This window comes from Globicephala melas, chromosome 1, assembly GCF_963455315.2.
Source record: "Globicephala melas chromosome 1, mGloMel1.2, whole genome shotgun sequence".
In the NCBI taxonomy this organism is placed as follows: Eukaryota; Metazoa; Chordata; class Mammalia; order Artiodactyla; family Delphinidae; genus Globicephala; species Globicephala melas.
This window is the reverse complement of record NC_083314.1, coordinates 77,379,471-77,397,889: the sequence shown is the minus strand read 5'-3', so window position 1 is coordinate 77,397,889 and position 18,419 is coordinate 77,379,471. Positions and strand designations below refer to the sequence as shown.

The following is an 18,419-nucleotide window of genomic DNA, read 5'->3' as shown; positions in this document are numbered from 1 at the left end:
TCTTGCCCAAACTCAAATCTAAGCATGTCACTCTCTTGCCTAAAACCCTTAAAGGCTCCTCTGTCTAAAGAACATCTAGAATGACTTAACCTGTCATGTAAAATTCCTCAGGATCTGGCCCCGCCTCTCCTCTAGGTTTATCTCACCAATCCTCTGCCTCCTTCTAGAACTTTGAAGCCCAACAACAGGTAATTGTGCATATTTCCTAGCCCACAGCAGAGAGCTGCTGGCCTTCGTGACTTTACACTTGTTTCTCCTCCATCATCCTTCCTTCTTCCCCTGAATCCTCCTCTGACAGATCCACTTCGACAAGTTGTCATCTCTGAGGCCAACTCAGGGGTCACCTGCTCCAAGAAGCTGCCCCCACCTTCCACCCGCAGGCTGGTTAAAGGCCCCTTTCTGTGGTCTTAGAGCCTTTCTCTCCTGTGATACTTACCACGCCATGATCTGGTTATCCATTTACACTGGACTGCGAGCTTTTTGAGAACAGAGATGGCCTGGCACACACATCAGACATTCAATAATAATAAATGAGTGAGTCCTCAGTGGCTTTGGAGGCACCTTTCCAAAGAGGAGGGGATTGCTCTGGGCTGAGCCCCTGTCCGCTGTGCTCCTTACTCTCACTCAATGGAGTCATTCCCAGAATCCAGATGTGGGGAGTGGGGAAGAGGCTGAATGTGGGTGGCCTGGGACTGAGAGAAAGGCACCTGGTCTTGGTCACTTTCCCTCAGGCACAAGATGCAGACCCTGCCAGCCCTACCCCTGGCCTCACCTGGGAAGGCAAAATGGTAAAAGGAAAAGGCTTATCATCCCACAGACATGGATTCAAAATGAGCTCTACACTCCCAGCTGTGTAGACCAGACAAGATGTTTCACCTCAGGGGAAGAAGGGGTCACAGTTTCTTCACATGAAGAATGAGAAAAAATGTCCTTCCAAAGTTTGGAGAGCAGTAACTAAGTGAAATTACATATGTAAAGCCCCCCACAGGGGAAATTGAACTTAGAAAGCCAGGATGCAAGAGCACTCAAGAACCTAGGCCAGCACCTGGAGTCATCACCCATCACCTACTGTGACAAGAGCTTCTTGCCATCTGCTGTGTGAGGCAGTGGGTCTGAGGGAGAAAGGGAGAGTTATAGAGAAGGAAGACAAATATCTTCGAAGGCAAGATTTTGAAGGCCGTTTCTCCAGCTAGGCCCCAGGAGACCACGAATTATGGTAGGAGCCAGAAGTTGACTTTGGGGTGTGGCATTTAATAGGCTCTCAGTGCGCAGGTGAGGAAATGAAGCTCCAGGGAGGGAAACAACTTAACATTTAAGCAACAATGGCACAGTGAGTTGGTTGTTAGAAGAGTTCAGGATTTCTAACCCAAATTTAGGCCAAGATGACCCAGGACCCAGACTCAAAAGGTAAAAGGATTGAAGACCAACATCAAGCCCAAACAATTTAGGAGCATCGTTTCTCCCCATTTTCTGTGTCAGTGGTCTTTAACCTGGGGGCCGTGAACCGCCTGAAGGTGAAGACATGTACCTATGAATATTTCCTCATCACCCCAAAAATGTTAAGAACTGCTGACCCTGTATCTTTGTTGCCTCCTTGAAGTTTATAAAGAATCCCGAATACAGTATTTTCCTAAATGTTTTTACATGGACCAGCCTCTAGTTCAGACACGAGGTCACCATGTGACCTTGATGAAGACCCTTAGCCCTCTTGCCACTGTTTCCTTATCTTAAAAAATGCAGTCAATAAATGATTCCACACCTCCTGTTTAAAGCACATGCTGGGCTAAAACAAGCAGGTGGAGTCCAGCAGCCTCTCATGTCCCCTCTGGGGCTGTGGCCTGTGATTCAGAGCCATTCCCACAACCTCTGATTCAAACTCTCTGCGTGGGTGACACTGGAGGAAAGGAAGTAAAAGGAGACGTGGGCTCTGCCCCAGGAACCCACAAGTTCCAAAAGCTCTCCAGAGGTACCTACTCCCCAGGAAACGAGACGGGCCACATTCTTCACCATTCAGCTTTATCAGAGCCATTGTCCTGTAATATGCTGACTGGGCCAGCCGAGTGAATCAGAGGAGTCTGTCTGGGAACTTTTATGATCTGAACAAAGGAGATAGGTTTTTTGGGGGGGGGGTTGTTTTTTTGTTTTTTGCGGTACGCGAGCCTCTCACTGTTGTGGCCTCTCCCGTTGCGGAGCACAGGCTCCGGACGTGCAGGCTCAGCGGCCATGGCTCACAGGCCCAGCCGCTCCGCGGCATGTGGGATCTTCCCGGACCGGGGCACGAACCTGTGTCCCCTGCATTGGCAGGCGGACTCTCAACCCCTGCGCCACCAGGGAAGCCCTGGAGATAGTTATTTGATGGGAATGGGGGGGACAAAGCAATGTCCTGCACACACCTGACTCTCTTCTGCTGACCCTGTGTAATTACACCCTGGTTCCCAATAACGACAGCTGTAGAAATCTAAAATCTTAAATCTCAGGTGGTATTCAATCAGATTGTCCCAAATCTCTCTGGAGGGCTGGGGATGGTTAGAGAAATTATTGAGTCACCTTATCTTAAGATGTGGGGTGGAATAATCTCCCCAAAGCTGTCCCAGCCCAGGCCCAGATACTGGTTGATTTTTGAGGGCTCAGACCCCAAATACTCCATCTCTGCACCAAGGAAAAGACAGGTCACCTTAGGTCACTCAGCCACCTGGCTAGGTCACTGCCACATGCAGAAGATGGAAAACTGTGTCTTCCTGTGGGTGGATTATAACCTAATCAAGGAAGAAGAGCCCACAACACACATATGTGTGCACACACTTCAAAGTCATGTAGATACCAGGCTAATTATTCATGATCACATGTATAGTATCACCAAATGTCAGAGCTGGAATGGACTCAACTGATTCCTAGTCTAACTTTCCCATTTTAAAGATGATGAATGTGAGGCCAAAGAGGGTCAGGGACTTGCCTGAAGTCACACATCTTGTTAGGGACAGAGCTAGGTCTCTTGGGTCTCTGTGCAGTACTCTGTCTACTGCATCACAATGCATAGAAAAGTACAAGTCAGAGGCTGAGTGCTGAGGGGACAGAGGAAAGGAAATAGAACAAGGAGAACTGAGGGGAATCAGGAAGGCTTCATGAAGGAGATGAGTCCTGAACAGATTCAGATTGCACTAACATTCTGTAAGTAGCTTGATGGCCCTAAGTGTTGGTGCATATGTTTTCTAACTTATTCCTCACAAGAAGTCTGTGAAATAGTGTTATCCCTTTTCCACAAGAGGAAATTGAGGCTCTGAGAGGCTAAAGAGCTTATCCAATATTACACATACCCTATGTAATAGAGTCAACCCTAGGTCAGTGGGATCCTGAGTCCATTCTTTCTCCATGCATTACCGAAAGCTACTCTTTGGCTGATACACTTAAAGGAGGATTAACCTGGGAACTTAATTCTTCATTTGAGACCTCCCTCCTCCAGAGTCCCCAAGAAATTCAGACATTGGGAAGGTATATTAATTTTCCGTTGCTGCTGTAACAAGTTACCACAACATTAGTGGGTTAAAATATCAGAAATTGGTGGGGGGGGGATGAATTGGGAGATTGGGATTGACACATATACACTAATATGTATAAAATAGATAACTAATAAGAGCCTGCTGTATAGCACAGGGAACTCTACTTCACTTCGCTGTACAGTAAAATTAACCCAACATTGTAAAACAGCTATACCCCAATAAAAAAATTTTTTTAACATCAGAAATTCATTATCATCCAGTCTGGAAGTCATAAGTCTAACACAGTTCTCTCTGGGCCAAAATCAAAATGCTAGCAGGGCTACATTTCTTTCTGGAGGCTCTAGGGGAGGATCTGTTTCCTTGCCTTTTCCAGCCTCTAGATGTTGTCCACATTTCTGGCCTGTGGTCTCCTTCCATATTCAAAACATGCAATGGCCAAGTCTTTCTCACAGCACATCACATCACTCTGACACTGACCCTTCTGCCTCTTCACATTGAAAGACCCTTGTGATCGCACTGGACCCACTTCAGTGTAATCAGCAGTGTCAGGCAGAAAGTCCTTTGAGAGGAGTGGAACTCTGGGCTTTTCTTAACTGCCTTCACCACCCTCCACAAGACCGTGACCTGGTTTCTCCATTGTTCTGCACTTCTATTTGGTCTCCTTTTCCTTGGGCTCAGCCAAAAACATAGAAATCCATGTGGCATGAGCAAGGTCTTCTCAGGCATCCTGCTGCAGAAAACTTGGAGATCTCAACCAAGCAAGTCTCCTCCCCTAATCTCTCACCCACCCCTTTTCTGAGTCAGCCTCAGCCTCTTTTCTCATCTCAACAGGCTCCTAACAAGTATTCCTTCCTCCAGGCTTCCTGGAATTTCCCTGTCCACCCTCCTGGGCAGTAATTCCTACTGTCCAGTAAAACACAGCACAGACATCTGTTCCCCCAGAGCCTTCCAGGACCTTCCACTCAAGGCTAATGAAGGGGCCTTCTTCTGGAATGTGGGGACTTACCTCCACCCATATTTCCCATGAGACTGTGAGCCCCTTGAAAGCAGGGCCAAGAATGACTGAAAGAATGAATGAATAAACTCAATGACAGAGAATTCTTTGCCTCCTAGGACTTTGGGGAGGGGGTGGTTGCTTTGTCTCTTATCATTCCACACAAAAGATTAAGGCCATGAAGAGGGAAAGGAGAAATGGAAGCAAGAGATGATAAAAGAGGAGAAGGAAAAGGAGCAGGAGAGTCCCCATTCAACACCTGATCATCCAGTTCCCAGATTCCCCAAATGACCTATCTCTTCAGTTACTCTCATGGATCTTCCAAATCCCTCTCCTCATCCCACATATCCTCACTCCCACCACAGCCTCCCAAAGGTCACGTCCCTCCCAGGAACATCAGCACCACTCCCCTGGCCAGCCTCTGATCCCTCCCCATCCAGGCATTTATCTCTCACCAGGACACTGAGGGGGACCACGCTGGCACTACATCAATCCTCCATGCACCAGTCCTAAAGGAAAAAATATCACCTGGTCTCCCACAGCTCACCTTTTGAAAACATTTTCAGGAGCAAGCATCCAAAAACTATATAAATCTTTGAAGGATTTCCTGATTTTAGCCAAATACCTCTTTTAGGAAATGACCTAAACCTACCTATTCAAGCTTTAAAGTCCCTGGAATTTGTTCAACTTTAGCTAACAAGCACAATTCACCACGTTATGATCTAGGGGCTTCTTTTATAATGAATGTTTTCCCATTTTTCCATTACATGAAATTTCCTCTACACCCCATTGTCACCCACATTAACCTTCTTCATTCTTTACTTAATGAATTTACTCCATCAATAATCATTTATCTTCCACTTACTCTATCTATGGCACAGACCCTACCATCTAGGAACCGACAACCCAGTACAGTAATAACATCTTGTACATAAATAACTGGTATTCTCAATAATGATAGTAAATATCATATAAATAGCACAAACAATAAATTCTATGGGAGTTCAGAAAGAGACAAATCTGTTTCTAGTTTAGAGTAATCAGGAAAACCTCCTTGGAAGATAACAGATTTTAATGGAGCCTTGAAAAATGCTTAAGATTTCTACAGACCTGGAAAGGGAGGACAAACAAGTTTGAAGTGACAACCCAAACTGGATGTGTTTGCTTTGAAACTTTTCCTTTCACCCTCCTGGCTTTTTTTTTTTTTTTTTTTTTTACATCTTTATTGGAGTATTATTGCTTTACAATGGTGTGTTAGTTTCTGCTTTATAACAAAGTGAATCAGTTATACACATATACATATGTTCCCATATCTCTTCCCTCTTGTGTCTCCCTCCCTCCCACCCTCCCTATCCCACCCCTCCAGGAGGTCACAAAGCACCGAACTGATCTCCCTGTGCTATGCGGCTGCTTCCCACTAGCTATCTATCTTACGTTTGGTAGTGTATATATGTCCATTTGTCACAGCTTTGTCACAGCTTACCCTTCCCCCACCCCATATCCTCAAGTCCATTCTCTAGTAGGTCTGTGTCTTTACTCCTGTCTTACCCCTAGGTTCTTCATGACATTTTTTTTCTTAAATTCCATATATATGTGTTAGCATACGGTATTTGTCTCTCTCTTTCTGACTTACTTCACTCTGTATGACAGACTCTAGGTATATCCACCTTATTACAAATAACTCAATTTCGTTTCTTTTTATGGCTGAGTAATATTCCACTGTATATATGTGCCACATCTTCTTTATCCATTCATCCGATGATGGACACTTAGGTTGTTTCCACCTCCAGGCTATTGTAAATAGAGCTGCAATGAACATTTTGGTATATGACTCCTTTTGAATTATGGTTTTCTCAGGGTATATGCCCAGTAGTGGGATTGCTGGGTTATATGGTAGCTCTATTTGTAGTTTTTTAAGGAACCTCCATACTGTTCTCCACAGTGGTTGTATCAATTTACATTCCCATCAGCAGTGCAAGAGGGTTCCCTTTTCTCCACACCCTATCCAGCATTTATTGTTTCTAGATTTTTTGATGATGGCCATTCTGACTGGTGTGAGATATCTCATTGTACTTTTGATTTGCATTTCTCTAATGATTAATGACGTTGAGCATTCTTTCATGTGTTTATTGGCAGTCTGTATATCTTCTTTGGAGAAATGTCTATTTAGGTCTTCTGCCCATTTTTGGATTGGGTTGTTTGGTTTTTTGTTACTGAGCTGCATGAGCTGCTTATAAATTTAGGAGATTAATTCTTTGTCAGTTGCTTCATTTGCAAATATTTTCTCCCATTCTGAGGGTTGTCTTTTGGTCTTGTTTATGGTTTCCTTTGCTGTGCAAAAGCTTTGAAGTTTCATTAGGTCCCATTTGTTTATTTTTGTTTTTATTTCTATTTCTGTAGGAGGTGGGTCAAAAAGGATCTTGTTGTGATTTATGTCATAGAGTGTTCTGCCTATGTTTTCCTCTAAGAGTTTGATAGCTTCTGGCCTTACATTTAGGTCTTTAATCCATTTTGAGCTTATTTTTGTGTATGGTGTTAGGGAGTGATCTAATTTCAAACTTTTACATGTAGCTGTCCAGTTTTCCCAGCATCACTTATTGAAGAGGCTGTCCTTTCTCCACTGTATATTCCTGCCTCCTTTATCAAAGATAAGGTGACCATATGTGCATGGGTTTATCTCTGGGCTTTCTATCCTGTTCCATTGATCTATCTTTCTGTTTTTGTGCCAGTACCATACTGTCTTGATTACTGTAGCTTTGTAGTATAGTCTGAAGTCAGGGAGCCTGATTCCTCCAGCTCCATTTTTTGTTCTCAAGATTGCTTTGCCTATTCGGGGTCTTTTGTGTTTCCATACAAATTGTGAAAATTTTTGTTCTAGTTCTGTGAAAAATGCCAGTGGTAGTTTGATAGAGATTACATTGAATCTGTAGATTGCTTTGGGTAGTAGAGTCATTTTCACAGTGTTGATTCTTCCAATCCAAGAACATGGTATTTCTCTCCATTTTTATTGTCTTTAATTTCTTTCATCTGTGTCTTATAATTTCTGCATACAGGTCTTTTTTCTCCTTAGGTAGGTTTATTCCTAGATATTTTATTCTTTTTGTTGCAATAGTAAATGGGAGTGTTTTCTTGATTTCACTTTCAGATTTTTTATCATTAGTGTATAGGAATGCCGGAGATTTCTGTGCATTAATTTTGTATCCTGTTACTTTACCAAATTCATTGATTAGCTCTAGTAGTTTTCCAGTAGCATCTTTAGGATTCTCTATGTATAATATCATGTCATTTGCCAACAGTGAAAGCTTTATTTCTTCTTTTCCAATTTGGATTCCTTTTATTTCCTTTGCTTCTCTGATTGCTGTGCCTAAAACTTCCAAAACTATGTTGAATAAGAGTGGTGAGAGTGGGCAACCTTGTCTTGTTCCTGATCTTAGTGGAAATGCTTTCAGTTTTTCACCATTGAGGATGATGTTGGCTGTGGGTTTGTCATATATGGCCTTTATTATGTTGAGGAAAGTTCCCTCTGTGCCTACTTTCTGCAGGGTTTTTATCATAAATGGGTGTTGAATTTTGTTGAAAGCTTTCTCTGCATCTATTGAGATGATCATATATTTTTTCTCTTTCAATTTGTTAATATGGTGTATCACGTTGATTGATTTGTGTATATTGAAGAATCCTTGCATTCCTGGAATAAACCCCACATGGTGTATGATCCGTTTAATGTGCTGTTGGATTCTGTTTGCTAGTATTTTGTTGAGGATTTTTGCATCTATGTTCATCAGTGATATTGGCCTGTAGTTTTCTTTCTTTGTGACATCCTTGTCTAGTTTTGGTATCAGGGTGATGGTGGCCTCGTAGAATGAGTTTGGGGGTGTTCCTCCCTCTGCTATATTTTGGAAGAGTTTGAGAAGGAAAGATGTTAGCTCTTCTCTAAATGTTTGATAGAATTCACCGGTGAAGCCATCTGGTCCTGGGCTTTTGTTTGTTGGAAGATTTTTAATCACAGTTTCAATTTCAGTGCTTGTGATTGGTCTGTTCATATTTTCTATTTCTTCCTGATTCAGTCTCGGCAGGTTGTGCATTTCTAAGAATTTGTCCATTTCTTCCAGGTTGTCCATCTTCTCCTGGTTTTTATTGACCTGAGTTCTAAATAAGGTTTTTCCAGAAGGCAAGGAGACAGGTTAACCTTGTTCCGTCCTGTTTTTTTGGTCACTATGAAAACTCTGAATAACTCCTTCTTAGAAGTGTCATAAATCAAGGTTGAGAAGGTGAAGATTATCTGCCTTCTCCCTCCTTTCTCTTCCCCTCCAGACTACTTTACAACCCAAGAGTAACAAATGACTCCATATTCTCTCAAGACCTCCATTCAGGAAAATCACTCTCTCTCCAGGATGTTATAGGTCTTTTGTTTGCTTGGGTCCTATGAGTGAGATTTTGAAGAAGCATCCAGTGGAAATGCCTGAAAATGGCCATATGAGCCCTTGACCCAGACAGACCCCAAGCTTTAGGCATAAATTCTCCCCATGGGTGAAGACAAGATGAGCAAGGTGGACCTTATCTCTCACCACATCCTGAGCCAGTTTGGGTAGACAAGGAACCCAGTCCTAGTTTTGAGACAGAAATAACGTTTTATGAATGTTCTTTTGTGGCTGCCTTTCAGAAGAGAGATATGGAGTGATAACTAGAGACTTCTGGGAAGATGGCGGAAGAGTAAGACGCAGAGATCACCTTCCTCCCCACAGATACACCAGAAATACATCTACACATGGAACAACTCCTACAGAACACCCAATGAACGCTGGCAGAAGACCTCAGACCTCCCAAAAGGCAAGAAACCCACCACGCACCTGGGTAGGGCAAAAGAAAAAAGAATAAACAGAGACAAAAGGATAGGGACGGGTCCTGCACCAGCGGGAGGGAGCTGTGAAGGAGGAAAAGTGTCCACACACTAGGAAGCCCCTTCGCAGGCAGAGACTGCGGGTGGTGGAGCAGGGAGCTTCAGAGCCGCGGAGGAGAGCACAGCAACAGGGGTGCGGAGGGCAAAGCAGAGAGATTCTAGAACAGAGGATCAGGGCCGACTGGCACTCACCAGCCAAGAGGCTTTTCTGCTCACCCGCCAGGGCGGGTGGGGCTGGGAGCTGAGGCTCGGGCTTCAATTGGAGCACCGGGAGAGGACTGGTGTTGGCGGCGTGAACACAGCCTGCAGGGCGTTAGTGCACCGCGGCTAGCCGGGAGGGAGTCCGGGGAAAAGTCTGGACCTTCCGAAGAGGCAAGAGACTTTTTCTTCCCTCTTTATTTCCTGGTACGCGAGGAGAGGAGATTAAGAACGCTGCTTAAAGGAGCTCCAGAGACAGGCATGAGCCGCGGCTAAAGGTGCGGACCCCAGAGACAGATATGAGACGCTAAGGCCGCTGCTGCCGCCACCAAGAAGCCTGTGTGCGAACACAGGTCACTATCCACACCCCCCTTCCGGGGAGCCTGTGCAGCCCGCCACTGCCAGCGTCCCGGGATCCAGGGACAACTCCCCTGGGAGAACGCACGGTGCGCATCAGGCTGGCGCAACGTCACTCCGGCCTCTGCCGCCGCAGGCTCGCCCTGCACTCCGTGACGCTCCCTATCCCCGGCCTGAGGGAGCCAGAGCCCCCAATCAGCGGCTCCTTTAACCCCGTCCGATCTGAGCAAAGAACAGACGCCCTCCGGAACCTACACGCAGAGGCGGGGCCAAATCCAAAGCTGAGCCCCCGGAGCTGTGCGAACAAAGAAGAGAAAGGGAAATCTCTCCCAGCAGCCACAGAAGCAGCGGATTAAAGCTGCACAATCAACTTGACGTACCTGCATCTGTGGAATACATGAATAGACAAAGAGTCACCCCAACTTGAGGACGTGGACTTTGAGAGGAAGATTTATTATTCTTTCCCCTTTTCCTTTTTTTGTGTGTATGTGTATGCTTCTGTGTGAGATTTTGTCTGTATAGCTTTGCTTCCACCATTTGTCTGAGGGTTCTATCCGTCCTGGTTTTTTTTCTTAATAATTACTTTTTATTTTAATAACCGTATTTTATTTTACTTTATTTTCGTTCTTTCTTTCCTTCCTTCCCTCCTTTAGACAACGAATCATCCCAAATTGAGGAGGTGGACTTTGAGAGCAAGATTTATGATTTTTTCCTCTTTTTCTCTTTTTCTGAGTGTGTATGTGTATGCTTCTGTGTGAGGTTTTGTCTGTATAGCTTTGCTTCCACCATTTGTTCCGGGTTCTATCCATCCATTTTGGGGGGTTTTTTTCCTCTTAATAATTATTTTTTTATTTTAATAACTTCATTATATTTTATCTAACTTTATTTTATTTTACTTTGTCTTCTTTCTTTTTTTCTTTCCTTCCCTCCTTCCTTCCTTGCTCCCTCCCTCCTTCCCTCCTTCCTTTCTTTCTTTCTACTTCTACTAATTCTTTCTTTCTACTTTTTCTCCCTTTTCTTCTGAGCCATGGGGTTGAAAGGCTCTTGGTGCTGCAGCCAGGAGTTAGTGTTGTGCCTCTGAGGTGGGAGAGCCAACTCCAGGACACTGGTCCACAAGAGGCCTCCCAGTCGCACATAATATCAAACAGTGAACATCTCCCAGAGATCTCCATCTCAACGCCAGCACCCAGCTTCACTCAACGACCAGCAAGCTACAGTGCTGAACATCCTATGCCAAACAACTAGCAAGACAGGAACACAACCCCACCCACTAGCAGAGAGGCTGCCCAAAATCATAATAGGTCTATAGACACCCCAAAACACACCACCAGACGTGGACCTGCCCACCAGAAAGACAAGATCCAGCCTCATCCACCAGAACACAGGCACTAGTCCCCTCCACCAGGAAGCCTACACAACCCACTGAACCAACCTTAGCCACTGGGGACAGACACCAAAAACAACAGGAACTACGAACCTTCAGCCTGCAAAAAGGAGACCCCAAACACAGTAAGATAAGCAAAATGAGAAGACAGAAAATCACACAGCAGATGAAGGAGCAAGATAAAAACCCACCAGACCTAACAAATGAAGAGGACATAGGCAGTCTACCTGAAAAAGAATTCAGAATAATGATAGTAAAGATGATCCAAAATCTTGGAAATAGAATAGACAAAATGCAAGAAACATTTAACAAGGACGTAAAAGAACTAAAGACGAAACAAACAATGATGAACAACACAATAAATGAAATGAAAAGTACTCTAGATGGGATCAATAGCAGAATAACTGAGGCAGAAGAACGGATAAGTGACCTGGAAGATAAAATAGTGGAAGTAACTAATGCAGAGCAGAAAAAAGAATGAAAAGAAATGAGCACAGTCTCAGAGACCTCTGGGACAACATTAAATGCACCAACATTCGATTATAGGGGTTCCAGAAGAAGGAGAGGGAAAGAAAGGGACTGAGAAAATATTTGAAGAGATTATAGTTGAAAACTTCCCTCATATGGGAAAGGAAATAGTTAATCAAGTCCAGGAAGCACAGAGAGTCCCATTCAGGATAAATCCAAGGAGAAATATGCCAAGACACATGTTAATCAAACTGTCAAAAATTAAATACAAAGAAAACATATTAAAAGCAGCAAGGGGAAAACAATAAATAACACACACGGGAATCCCCATAAGGTTAACAGCTGATCTTTCAGCAGAAACTCTGCAAGCCAGAAGGGAGTGGCAGGACATATTTAAAGTGATGAAGGAGAAAAACCTGCAACCAAGATTACTCTACCCAGCAAGGATCTCATTCAGATTTGATGGAGAAATTAACCTTTACAGACAACCAAAAGCTGAGAGAGTTCAGCACCACCAAACCAGCTCTACAACAACTGCTAAAGGAACTTCTCTAGGCAAGAAACACAAGAGAAGGAAAAGACCTACAATACCAAACCGAAAACAATTAAGAAAATGGGAATGAGAACATACATATCGATAATTACCTTAAATGTAAATGGACTAAATGCTCCCACCAAAAGACACAGATTGGCTGAATGGATACAAAAACAAGACACATATATTTGCTGCATACAAGAGACCCACTTCAGACCTAGGGACACATACAGACTGAAAGTAAGGGGATGGAAAAAGGTATTTCATGCAAATGGAAACCAAAAGAAAGCAGGAGTAGCAATTCTCATATCAGACAAAATAGACTTTAAAAAAAGACTATTAGAAGAGACAAAGAAGGACACTACATAATGATCAAGGGAGCGATCCAACAAGAAGATATAACAATTGTAAATATTTATGCACCCAACGTAGGAGCACCTCAATACATAAGGCAAATACTAACAGCCATAAAAAGGGAAATCGATAGTAACACATTCATAGTCGGGGACTTTAACACCCACTTTCACCAATGGACAGATCACCCAAAATGAAAGTAAATAAGGAAACACAAGCTTTAAATGATACATTAAACAAGATGGACTTAATTGATATTTATAGGACATTCCATCCAAAAACAACAGAATACACATTTTTCTCAAGTGCTCATGGAACATTCTCCAGGATAGATCATATCTTGGGTCACAAATCAAGCCTTGGTAAAATTTAAGAAAGTTGAAATTGTATCAAGTATCTTTTCTGACCACAACGCTATGAGACTAGATATCAATTACAGGAAAAAATCTGTAAAAAATACAAACACATGAAGGCTAAACAATACACTACTTAATAACGAAGTGATCACTGAAGAAATCAAAGAGGAAATCAAAAAATACCTAGGAACAAATGACAATGGAGACACGAAGACTCAAAATCTATGAGATGCAGGAAAAGCAGTTCTAAGAGGGAAGTCTATAGCAATACAATCCTACCTTAAAAAACAGGAAACATCTCGAATAAACAACCTAACCTTGCACCTAAAGCAATTAGAGAAAGAAGAACAAAAAAAACCCAAAGTTAGCAGAAGGAAAGAAATCATAAAAATCAGATCAGAAATAAATGCAAAAGAAATGAAGGACATGATAGCAAACATCAATAAAACTAAAAGCTGGTTCTTTGAAAGGATAAACAAAATTGATAAACCATTAGACAGACTCATCAAGAAAAAAAGGGAGAAGACTGAAATCAATAGAATTAGAAATGAAAAAGGAGAAGGAACAACTGACACTGCAGAAATACAAAAGATCATGAGACAGTACAAAAAGCAACTCTATGGCAATAAAATGGACAACCTGGAAGAAATGGACAAATTCTTAGAAAGGCACAACCTGCCAAGACTGAATCAGGAAGAAATAGAAAATATGAACAGACCAATCACAAGCACTGAAATTGAAACTGTGATTAAAAATCTTCCAACAAACAAAAGCCCAGGACCAAATGGCTTCACAGGCGAATTCTATCAAACATTTAGAGAAGAGCTAACACCTATCCTTCTCAAACTCTTCCAAAATATAGCAGAGGGAGAAACACCCCCAAACTCATTCTACGAGGCCACCATCACCCTGATACCAAAACCAGACAAGGATGTCACAAAGAAAGAAAACTACAGGCCAATATCACTGATGAACATAGATGCAAAAATCCTCAACAGAATGCTAGCAAACAGAATCCAACAGCACATTAAATGGATCATACACCATGATCAAGTGGGGTTTATTCCAGGAATGCAAGGATTCTTCAACATATGCAAATCAATCAAGGTGATAAACCATATTAACAAATTGAAGGAGAAAAACCATATGATCATCTCAACAGATGCAGAGAAATCTTTCGACAAAATTCAACACCCATTTATGATAAAAACCCTGCAGAAAGTAGGCATAGAGGAAACTTTCCTCAACATAATAAACGCCATATATGACAAACCCACAGCCAACATCGTCCTCAATGGTGAAAAACTGAAAGCATTTCCACTAAGATCAGGAACAAGACAAGGTTGCCCACTCTCACCACTCTTATTCAACATAGTTTTGGAAGTTTTAGCCACAGCAATCAGAGAAGAAAAAGAAATAAAAGGAATCCAAATCGGAAAGGAAGAAGTAAAGCTGTCACTATTTGCAGATGACATGATACTATACATAGAGAATCCTAAAGATGCTACCAGAAAACTACTAGAGATAATCAGTGAATTTGGTAAAGTAGCAAGATACAAAATTAATGCACAGAAATCTCTGGCATTCCTCTCCACTAAGGATGAAAAATCTGAAAGTGAAATCAAGAAAACACTCCCTTTTACCATTGCAACAAAAAGAATAAAATATCTAGGAATAAACCTACCTAAGGAGACAAAAGACCTGTATGCAGAAAATTATAAGACACTGATGAAAGAAATTAAAGATGATACAAATAGATGGAGAGATATACCATGTTCTTGGATTGGAAGAATCAACATTGTGAAAATGACTCTACTACCCAAAGCACTCTACAGATTCAATGCAATCCCTATCACACTACCACTGGCATTTTTCACAGAACTAGAACAAAAAATTTCACAATTTGTATGGAAACACAAAAGACCCCGAATAGCTAAAGCAATATTGAGAACGAAAAATGGAGCTGGAGGAATCAGGCTTCCTGACTTCAGACTATACTACAAAGCTACAGTAATCAAGACAGTATGGTACTGGCACAAAAACAGAAAGATAGATAGATGGAACAGGATAGAAAGCCCAGAGATAAACCCACGCACATATGGTCACCTTATCTTTGATAAAGGAGGCAGGATTGTACAGTGGAGAAAGGACAGCCTCTTCAATAAGTTGTGCTGGGAAAACTGGACAACTACATGTAAAAGTATGAGATTAGATCACTCCCTAACACCATACACAAAAATAAGCTCAAAATGGATTAAAGACCTAAATGTAAGGCCAGAAACTATCAAACTCTTAGAGGAAAGCATAGGCAGGACACTCTATAACATAAATCACAGCAAGGTCCTTTTTGACCCACCTCCTAGAGTAATGGAAATAAAAGCAAAAATAAACAAATGGGACCTAATGAAACTTAAAAGCTTTTGTGCAACAAAGGAAACCATAAACAAGACCAAAAAAGCATCCTCAGAATGGGAGAAAATATTTGCAAATGAAGCAACTGACAAAGGATTAATCTCCAAAATTTATAAGCAGCTCAGGCAGCTTAATAACAAAAAAACAAACAACCCAATCCAAAAATGGGCAGAAGACCTAAATAGACATTTCTCCAAAGAAGACATACAGACTGCCAACAAACACATGAAAGAATGCTCAACATCACTAATCATTAGAGAAATGCAAATCAAAACTACAATGAGATATCATCTCACACCAGTCAGAATGGCCATCATCAAAAAATCTAGAAACAATAAATGCTGGAGAGGATGTGGAGAAAAGGGAACCCTCTTACACTGTTGGTGGGAATGTAAATTGTTACAGCCACTGTGGAGAACAGTATGGAGGTTCCTTAAAAAACTACAAATAGAACTACCATATGACCCAGCAATCCCACTACTGGGCATATACCCTGAGAAAACCATAATTCAAAAGGAGTCATATACCAAAATGTTCATTGCAGCTCTATTTACAATAGCCTGGAGATGGAAACAACCTAAATGTCCATCATCGGATGAATGGATAAAGAAGATGTGGCACATATATACAATGGAATATTACTCAGTCATAAAAAGAAGCGAAATTGAGCTATTTGTAATGAGTTGGATATACCTAGAGTCTGTCATACAGAGTGAAGTAAGTCAGAAAGAGAGAGACAAATACCGTATGCTAACACATATATATGGAATTTAAGAAAAAAAATGTCAGGAAGAACCTAGGGGTGAAAAAGGAATAAAGACACAGACTTACTAGAGAATGGACTTGAGGATATGGGGAGGGGGAAGGGTAAACTGTGACAAAGCGAGAGAGAGGCATGGACATATATACACTACCAAACGTAAGGTAGATAGCTAGTGGGAAGCAGCCACATAGCACAGGGAGATCAGCTCGGTGCTTTGTGACCACCTGGAGGGGTGGGATAGGGAGGGTGGGAGGGAGGGAGACGCAAGCAGGAAGATATATGGGAACATATGTATACATATAACTGATTCATTTTGTTGTGAAGCTGAAACTAACATACCATTGCAAGGCAATTATACTCAATAAAAATAAAATAAAAATTAAAAAAATAAAAAATAAATAAAAAAAGAAGAGAGATATGACAGAAGCCCCTCCCTGCTGAGGCCTGGTGAGGACCCAGAGGTCAAAATGGAGGCCGATTAACAGGCATCCCAAGCAGTCACTCAATCCATGGGCAATTTCAGAGGAAGCTTGTTATGGTGACTCCACAATTAAGACCTCAGCCCACGTGGCCAGTCTGTCTTGCAGGAGGCTGGACCAAGCACTATATAAAAGTCCCTACCAGGCTAGCCCCCTCATCCACATCCTTTGTTGAGGGTTGTTGAAGATCAGGTAAGTGGGGACGTCTGTGCCCTCTCTCTCCCTTTCTGCTCTGTGTTGGGGAAGCTACTATTCTCTTCCTCTACTGGGCTGTAGTTTATTCTGATTTTTGAAGTGGTTTGCCATTTCTTGGGCTTCTCAAACCATTCTGTGTATTCTACCTAGTCTCCTGCATCTAATTTTCAAAAAGATTAGTCAAATAGGAGAGAATGAAAAGATCCATGGAAGGATTGGGTTTAGGAGTTTGGGCCTATAGATATTGACAAAATCTCTGAGAATATCCCCACCTAGGAGACGGGTGTCAGAGAGAGCTGAAGTAGGGATAGAAAAGAGAAAGGAATAAAAATCAGCAGAGAAATGAGCTCTTAGTGTTAATAATCATTCGCTCCCTGTTCCCCTCTAACAATCCTTCATCCCGCCAATTCCCAGCCTGTTACTGTTAATGCAAATAATTTCAAAGCTTGTGTTTGTTTCAGGTCCTGCAAATCACCCTAGGATGTCCTTTAATAAGCAGCAGTGCAAACAGCCATGCATGCTTTCTCCAAGTCTTCAAAAGACCCAAGGGCATTGCCAGGCAAAGGCTGAGGAGGTGTGCCTCCCCCCATGCCAGCACCCTTGCCAAAAGAAGTGCCCAGTGCAAGCTCAAGAGGTGCATCTTCCTCAGTGCCAGGAGTTAAACCAAGAAAACTTCTTACAGCAAGGCCAAGACCCATGCCTACCTCTATGTCAAGACCAAAGCCCACCTCAGTGTGTGGAGACATGCCAGGAGATATCTCAGACAAAACGTGTGGAGGTTTGCCCACAGAAAGTCCAGGAGAAGTGCTTACCCCCTGGCAAGGGAAAGTAGCTGCTCATAATGCCATTTGGGGGTCAAGAAGATGATCCCAGTCCAACTCCAACCCCTGTCATGGTGACCTTCTCCTATAGGTACGTCTATGTGCACCCTGCTCTTGCCTCCTGGCTTCTTCAGTATTCCAGGACTTGGTCTGTGTCTCTGAAGACAGTTCTTTCTGTATTTCCTCAACCTCTGTGAATAAATGTTGTCAACAATCTATTAGAATGTCTCTGCTGTAGGAATATGATGTGGTTATCAGGGGCGACCAAAGAAGCCTAGTTCAGCTCCTTTGGGGCAAAAATTCACCCAGCCCTGGGCGTGTAACAGCCAAGGATGCCTCCATCCTTCTTTCAGAGTGTGAACCTCTCACTTGAGCCTCAAAACAAACTGAATTTTGGTGGTCTTTGTGTGGATCACCACCACCATGGCTGTGGAGAAGGAGTTGGTGATGTTGCAAAAATCAAAAACTGGGTAATTTTGTCTCTGCATCCCCAAAAAAGAACAGAAAATGATTAGATGTTGGAATGTTGGCTGTGCTTTTAAAAAGGAAACTAAATGAAATTGATTCCAAACAGCCAATAAGGAAAGATGAGATGAAATGTTTGGGGTCCTGATGGTTGATCTTTTTGCTTCATTGCTGACCTGCTTTAGGCCCTTTATTTCCACCATGTATACTCTTTAGAGATGTGATTTGTGACTGTGTGGTGCAG

At 42.5% G+C, this 18,419-nt stretch overlaps 1 protein-coding gene across 1 annotated transcript; it reads left to right on the top strand.

Annotated features, from left to right (window-relative positions):
* The first annotated feature begins 16,849 nt into the window (after positions 1–16,849).
* On the top strand, positions 16,850–17,721 carry PRR9 (proline rich 9). The gene is made up of 2 exons (XM_030842092.1): positions 16,850–16,886; positions 17,351–17,721. The coding sequence occupies exon 2, from the start codon at positions 17,371–17,373 to the stop codon at positions 17,719–17,721; it is 351 nt and encodes a 116-aa protein (XP_030697952.1). The 5' UTR covers positions 16,850–16,886; positions 17,351–17,370.
* Positions 17,722–18,419: the final 698 nt, after the last annotated feature.